Source organism: Scardinius erythrophthalmus, assembly GCF_964197995.2.
Source record: "Scardinius erythrophthalmus genome assembly, chromosome: 4".
NCBI classification, from domain to species: Eukaryota; Metazoa; Chordata; class Actinopteri; order Cypriniformes; family Leuciscidae; genus Scardinius; species Scardinius erythrophthalmus.
In genome coordinates this window covers 366,855-374,354 of record NC_138224.1, presented here as the reverse complement: position 1 = coordinate 374,354, position 7,500 = coordinate 366,855, and the positions used below count along the sequence as shown (strand labels likewise).

The 7,500-nt window shown below is 42.9% G+C and overlaps 2 protein-coding genes across 3 annotated transcripts in view; one reads left to right on the top strand and one right to left on the bottom strand.

Annotated features, from left to right (window-relative positions):
* Window positions 1-494: 494 nt before the first annotated feature.
* gpr19 (G protein-coupled receptor 19) lies at window positions 495-4,871 on the top strand. 2 transcript variants are annotated; one of them, XM_081362755.1, is made up of 2 exons: window positions 495-687; window positions 2,778-4,871. In XM_081362755.1, exon 2 carries the CDS (start codon window positions 2,799-2,801, stop codon window positions 4,038-4,040), a length of 1,242 nt encoding a protein of 413 aa, XP_081218881.1. In that variant the 5' UTR covers window positions 495-687; window positions 2,778-2,798; the 3' UTR covers window positions 4,041-4,871. The 2 variants fall into 2 exon arrangements, with proteins under 2 accessions (XP_081218881.1, XP_081218882.1); XM_081362756.1 differs by lacking the exon at window positions 495-687 and adding an exon at window positions 1,957-2,174.
* A 1,102-nt stretch (window positions 4,872-5,973) lies between these two features.
* crebl2 (cAMP responsive element binding protein-like 2) overlaps window positions 5,974-7,500 on the bottom strand; it is a 3,822-nt gene continuing 2,295 nt past the window's right edge. Inside the window, exons 2-3 of the mRNA XM_081364398.1 lie at window positions 7,339-7,500; window positions 5,974-6,836 (exon numbers count right to left, since the gene is read on the bottom strand). The exon at window positions 7,339-7,500 is cut by the window's right edge and continues 36 nt beyond it. Coding sequence (XP_081220524.1) covers window positions 6,684-6,836; window positions 7,339-7,500 — 315 coding nt within the window. The 3' untranslated portion in view covers window positions 5,974-6,683. The remainder of the gene's footprint in view (window positions 6,837-7,338) is intronic.

Here is a 7,500-nt window from a genome sequence, read left to right as displayed (position 1 = left end):
ATCTTCAAATGAACGTGGTTGAGTGTAACTGGAATTAGAAATCTCTCTCTCTCTCTCTCTCTGATGATACAGCTATTAGTCGCCATGACAACAGACACAAAAGAACAGCCTCTCCTCACCGCTGTTGCCATGGCAACACCCTCAGACAACAGCATCAGCATCGATGCAACAAACACTTGACAGATTCATTCATCCGCTCATATAATGACACTTGCTGAAGAACTAACCCTGCAGGTCACGTGACACACTGCATCACTGACGTCAGAACGGACAATAACCAGCTGCAAAGATCCAGTGTTTGCTAATGTCCTCACAATGGCAGAAGTGTGCTTTATAAACATGCTAAACAATGTGTTCGTATTAATGGGTTAATAAACAATGTATGTGTAAATATCATCGGCTCAGTTCGACAACAAATCAGTGTTTCATAAACCCCACCGTGACAGTGAAACAAACTCACATATGAATAATTCATGAGCACAATCAAAACTGCCACGTCACGGATTTGCATACGCGGGTCTGATGTGAGCGCGCGCGCGTGTGCGTGTCTGTGCTCGATGGATGATGCTGTGATCGATTGATTTGTAAAGCGGAGGACATGTAAAGAAACACGTCGATGAGGAGAAACGATGGAGGAAATAAACGACTCGAGAAGGAGAAGAAAGAGGAGAAGAAGCGCTTGATGAGGTGAGTCTGAGGAGACAACACGACGCGCCTCACGCGAGCGTTACACGCGCGTCAGATTCATAAACAGATGCATATCTCATAATATACTGTTGTTACAGTGTTACCCGCCGTGAACGAGCGCTTGTGCTGATGCTGAATCATAACAGGCCCTCATATGCACACATACACGACGATGAATGAATTCATGAATCTTCTCATGTCTGAATAATCTTTTTTAACCCTCTGGAAAAAAAATTACCCTCTTTTATTTCAAAGAAATGATTATACTGTGTTTTAGTTCGATGATAGGTTGTATTTAATATTTTGTATTTTTTTAGGGGGATTTTATGGTATTAAATTATATTTATGCTGTAGTTATAATCCATTAATTCACTTTTTGAGCATATACCGTAAGAATGAAAATGAAATGGTCAGTTAAATCAGTCAGAAATCTTTATTGCTTTGGGAGTTTGGTCTCTTTTTGAGGGGGGTTAACTTGAAAAAAGTAATACAATTTTACATTTGTTGTTATGAAAAATGCTAAAAAAAAAAAAATTTGTATATGAAATATTTTCCAAAACACGGTTTACTCTAAAACTGAGAGAAAATCAAAGACATATAAACAAGCCCCACGTTTGGGTAAAATATGGAGAAACGCAACCATTGGTTCAAATGTATTGGTCATTATTGGTTCAAATTACACTTTAAGCCCAACGGCTGGGTTAGTGCATATGTACCCAAACGTGGGTTGAAACATCACAGCATTTTTAGAGTGAAATGTGAGTTTGATAAATCAATAAATGAGCTTTCAGTGGGATTTAGTTTTGCCGCAGTACCGAAGGATCATTTCGCTTTTTCGTGTGTGTGTGTTCAAACACGGAAAGTGCCAAAACCTTTACCAAGTTGCATACCATTCCGATGAAGTAATTAGATTAAACAAAGCGTAACCTGTTTCGTTCAAAAATGACGGAACAACTTTAACGAAAAATGTTTTAAGAACGTTCTGCTAACATTCCCATTAAATTATGAAAACGTTATTTCTGAATGATTAAAAAGTCCAGTTTTTAAAAATGTCTTAAGATGTTTTTTCTTGGTTATGTGAACGTTAAGAGAACACTGTATTTTATATTTTTTATCTGAGAATGTACTCGGAACCGTCTCTCAACGCAATGGGAACGTTCATCAAGGAGAAACGGGAATGTTGCTCAACATCACGAGAACGCTGAACGCATGTCAAAGTTTATCGTCAAGATGGTTCTATAAATGTTGTTTATCTTCATCATATTCTTCAGAAACCCTGTGGGATCAGATGTGTTGTTGATGAATTACCGCGTCGTCACCAGAGTAAACTGTGCTGAGATCAGCACACACACACACACACGCACGCACGCACACACACACACACACACACACACACAGGTAATGAGCGTCTCTCGAGGAACGGGTGGCTGTAATAGAATAGAAGCTCTCTGGATGATTTACATCCGGCACACAACGCTTTCAATAAGGTTTGTCTTCTCTAAAAAAGTGAATGTTTCTTCAGACGATATAAATATTAATATTAATAACTCGGTATTTGATATATCGGTGATCGGAGCCGTGTTTACACTCACCCTCGTGTCATGAAGTCCTTCACATCCGATCTAATCTGACTCACTCGTTCAGGTGATGATGATGATGATGATGATGAAGATGATGGTGGTGGAGTCTCTCCTAACGAGCTGATCAACTCAGTCAGGTGTCGTCTGGTCTGATTATGTGTTTAATGTGAGAGATCGCGCGGGTTTCCTCAGATCCAGCAGTGCCGTGTGTCTGAAACAGAACACCTGAACAGAAGAGGTTCTAGACTGAGGAACCAGATCGGTCTCCCTGGAAACGTGTTTCAGATGCAGGGAAAACAGACGATCACAGATTCTGGATCAAAACACGGGTTCTAGATCAGGAGATTGTTCATGTGCTCAACCTTTAGCCTTATATGATCACACAGCTGCATATATAGAGAGATATAGAACTATATAAACTATATTATCAGTGATACATAACTTTATAAAGAAGTTCTTAGCAGCTCTACACAGCTTTATCTGATCATCTGTTCCTGTCGTGTGTTTCAGCTGTGATCGACTCGGAGGCTGATGATGTACTTCCTGTCCATGGAGGGCGAGAAGCCTTCGCTCCCCCCCGCTTTCCTCTTCAACGACTCCGGCGGGAACGATTCTTCAACGCCGACGCCGGTCATGTGCCGTCTGGACTCGTCCTCGTTCCAGAGCAACGGCTCGCTGACCTCACACGACCTGACCTATGACCTGACCCCGACAGAGGTCACGCTCCTCGGCCTGGTGTTCAGCGTCTTCTGGCTCGTGTCGGTTCTGGGAAACTCGCTAGTGTGTCTGGTGATCCATCGCAGCCGCAGAACTCAGTCCACGACCAACTACTTCGTGGTGTCGATGGCGTGCGCGGACCTGCTGCTTAGCCTAGCCTGTGCGCCGCTAGTTCTGCTCCAGGTGTCGGCGGGTCACTGGCCTCTGACCGCGGCCGCGTGTCGAACCGTACGCTACCTTCAGCACCTGTGCCCCGGCGTCCAGGTGTACGTGCTCCTGTCCATCTGCGTCGACCGCTTCTACACCATCGTGTACCCGCTAAGCTTTAAAGTGTCGCGCGAGAAGGCTAAGCGCATGATTTTAGCGTCATGGCTGTTCGATGCCGCCTTCGTGTCACCGTGTTTGTTCTTCTACGGATCCGCGACGTCGAGGAACCACTGCGACTTCTTCCTAGCGGATAGCTGGGACGGGTTAGCGTACGCGGTCGCGCACCTGCTCTTCGGATTCCTGGTGCCGGCGCTGCTAATCGTGTCCTTCTACCAGCGGGTGGTGCGCTACATCTGGAGGATCGGCGCCGACGGGCGAACGGTGCGCAGGACCATGAACATCGTCCCCAGGACTAAAGTCAAAACCATTAAGATGTTCCTGATGCTAAACGGGATGTTTCTGCTAAGCTGGACGCCGTTTTACGTAGCACAGCTGTGGCACCCGTCGGGCTCCGGCAGACAGGGGGCGCTGTTCTTCATCGCTGTTGCCTGGATCTCCTTCAGCTCCACCGCGTCCAAACCCACGCTCTACTCTGTGTACAACGCTAACTTCCGGCGCGGCATGAGAGAGACCTTCTGCATGTCGTCTATGAAGTGCTACCGCAGTAACGCGTACACCATCACCGCTAGCTCACGGATGGCGAAAAAGAACTACGTCGGCGTGGTGGATCTGCCGGTGCCGGCGAAGACGCTCGTCAAAGACTCGGTTTACGACACTTTCGACCGAGAAGCAAAGGAGAAGAAATTAGCATGGCCCATTAGCGCTAACCCACCCAACACTTTTGTATAAAGGCTCTCTTTTGTCGTAACGCAACAGTTCACGCAGAAATTAACATTAATTCTTTATAAACCCTGTGCTGTTTTTCAGAAAGACATCCTAGCGAACAAAACTATAATCTGAGAACATTTAAAAAACATTATGACAGTAACATTGTATCATTCTTCACACATTACTGAACGTTACTTTTGAATCTGAACGTTCTGAAACGAGTAGAAACATTAAAAAAAAACGTTCAACTGAAAACGTTTCTGGTAAAAACCCTCCATGATTGATATTTTTGTTCTGACGTTGTGAGAACATGATTAAAGCGCAGATAACTTTGAACGAACATTCTATTAATGTTTTGAGAACCTTGACGCTCTGTTCGCTGGGATGAGGCCAGACTTCGAGTGAACTGTTGCTTTAACTGCACCGCGATCATTAATTGTGCGATCGTTAGCGGTATTTCGCAGGCGAATAAACGTCCGTTGTCTCTGACCGGAAGTCTAGAGATGTACGAAGCGCAGCTCACACACTTCCGGTTCTCCCGATCTCGCTGATTCCCACTGGAGGAACTGGATTACGCTGCAGCGAATTTGAGTGTAAAGAGCGAGCTACCCCTGCTGAGATGCTAACCCGCGGTGCTACCGCTAACTGTGACGTCACGCGTTCATGTGTTCCTCTGTGTGTTTCCGGTCCGTCTGTGATCGCGGGATTCATGTGGATCTCCTGAAGACGCGTCGTGTGTTTGTGCCTGTAGTTGCTGATAAACTGTGTCTCAGAGTTTTGTGTGTCGTTTCATGATGCAAGACAGACGTGTCGCTGTGATTTTACTATTAAACGTTCTGTAAGATTCAGATGAAACCGTGTGTGTGTGTGTGTGTGTGTGTGTGTGTGTGTGAGTTCCTGACGCTCACTCATCAGAACAGCTCATTCACACACCGAAGATCCGGGCCGAGAACACTAATGCAAATAATGGACAAATAAATCAATAAAAATTAGATTACACTAATTACATAAATATAAAGTTATTAATACTAAATTATTCTATATAGCAAAATAAAAAATATATTTTACTTGAAAATAAATTTCATTAGAATACATAAAAATGTGCTTACATAATAAATTTAAATAATTAAAATATTTAAATGAATTAAAATAATTTTATTTAAATAAAATAAATTTGAGAAATTTGTTTTAAATAATTAAATAGCAGTGCATTTAAAAATAAATCAATGAAATAGGATTAAACAGTTTCTAAATAAACAAATTGGTTTAAAATAAAATAAACATTTAAAATAAATGACTAAAATATAAATGTATGTAAATAAACAAAATTTGATAAAACTAAATAAATAAAACTTGTTTTAAATAAAAAAATAGCAGTGTAAATATTTTAAAAGATTAAACTAAGTAACTAAATAGTGCATCAATTAATTAAAATAAATGAAATTTAAAATAAATCAAATCTAACTAATGATGTAATAGAAACTTATGCATTTATAATATTAATTTTCCACAATATTATTTGGGTGTTTATGCATGAGAATACCTTTGAGATGTGGAGATCCGGCGCACTCTTACAGGAACTACTCGGACCAGCTCTGACCCCACACACACACACACACACACACTCACACACACAACTCTGACCAGCTCTCATCACTCAGGGGGAAAGCAAAGGATTTCATGAAACACACACACACACACACACACACACAGCTCTGGATTCTGAAGTGTTTCTGTGTCTCTTACAGTCTGAAACACACACACACACACACACACACACACACAACTCTGACCAGCTCTCGTCACTCAGGGGGAAAGCAAAGGATTTCATGAAACACACACACACACACAGCTCTGGATTCTGAAGTGTTTCTGTGTCTCTTACAGTCTGAAACACACACACACACAGTCTGAAACAGTAATTAGAGAGCTCTAATGACGAGAGAGAGACAGATTCAGATCCACTCTTTATATTGTACAGATATTCATGAGCAAAAGCAAAGCTACAGTTTAATAATAAGACATGCTTTACAACCTCAAACACGTCATATAAAAATATACATTTGAGCTCTAAATGATCCAGACTGAGACTCAGCGATGGGGAGATCGGGCGGAGTTCACCCTCATCACATGACCAGAGATCATCATCATGTGATCTCCAGATCATGTGATCTCCTCCAGATCAGGGGTCAAACCGGCGGATCGGGGAAAGACCGAAACTTAAAAGTACAAAAATTAGAGCTTTGAAGGAAAGTGCTTTCAGGTTCAGTTAGTGATATAAATATATACTCGACACACTCAGATCTGTGTGTACGAGAGCGGGAAGTGCTACGCGTCGGGATCATTCAAACGGTTGTAAAGTGCAAAAAGATTTTGGCAACAGTCCGTCTTACAATGTCTAATATTTAACGCCGTAAAGGGTTAAACTGATTATAACGCATCACATTCATCATCAAAAAGGTTCCAAAATAAATAAGGAAAAGGAAATGTTTACAGAATCTCACAGAACGTTCCAGACCTGTCCTGAACTCTTCCTAGCGTCTGAACGGTGAGATTACTGGGAACTTGTACTGGGAATGAAGCTTATTACAGACTCTGAGACGCCCGGTTATCAGAAGCGTCTCATGAACACTGAGTGAACGAGCGGGGTCAGGGGTCGTGTTCCTAAGACGTCTTGTTTGCGGTGGAGCCGAACTTGCCGTTCTTGGGGATCTTGTTGCTGGAGCTCTGCGGCGCTTTCTGCTCGTCTCCCGTTAGCAGAGCCTTGATCTCCGACGGGATCTTCCCCTGATCCATGGCCAAACACCACTGCTTATACTGGGACACAACAGGGACACAGTCAGACGGAGCTTCGGAACCAACTCTGAGGAGTCAGAGAATCCACTCCTCACTGATGCACTCGATTCTTTTATATGTATGAAAGATTGGAGGAATCTCACATTAGTGACTCATTTGTAAAGAGTTCACTCGCTTCATTACTGGATGAATCAATGAATGATTCAATGACTCACTCGTAAAGATTCACTCGCTTCATTACTGGATGAATCAATGAATGATTCACTGACTCACTCGTAAAGAGTTCACTCGCTTCATTACTGGATGAATCAATGAATGATTCAATGACTCACGTGTTTTTACAGTCACTTGTCTCCACCTACTGGTGTAATGATGTTATTGATATCATCTTTATCTGAAGCGACTGTGTTCATCACTACCGCAGACATCAGTGTTTATATCCAGAGCTCGTGATAATCTGAATTATTGTAGACAGCCTGAAGAATTATTGAAGCGGTGAGAGAGTAAAGGTGTGTGTGTTTACCATGTCCAGCTCCTCTCTCAGTGCACAGATGGCTCTCTCTTTACTGGAGACCAGTTCCTCCAGATACTGGTAGCGCAGCTTCTTCCGCGCGCGGCACTCGCGGGCGCTCTGGCGACTGCGCTCCAGCTTCGCCTTCAGGTCGATCTTAGCGGGTTTACGCCC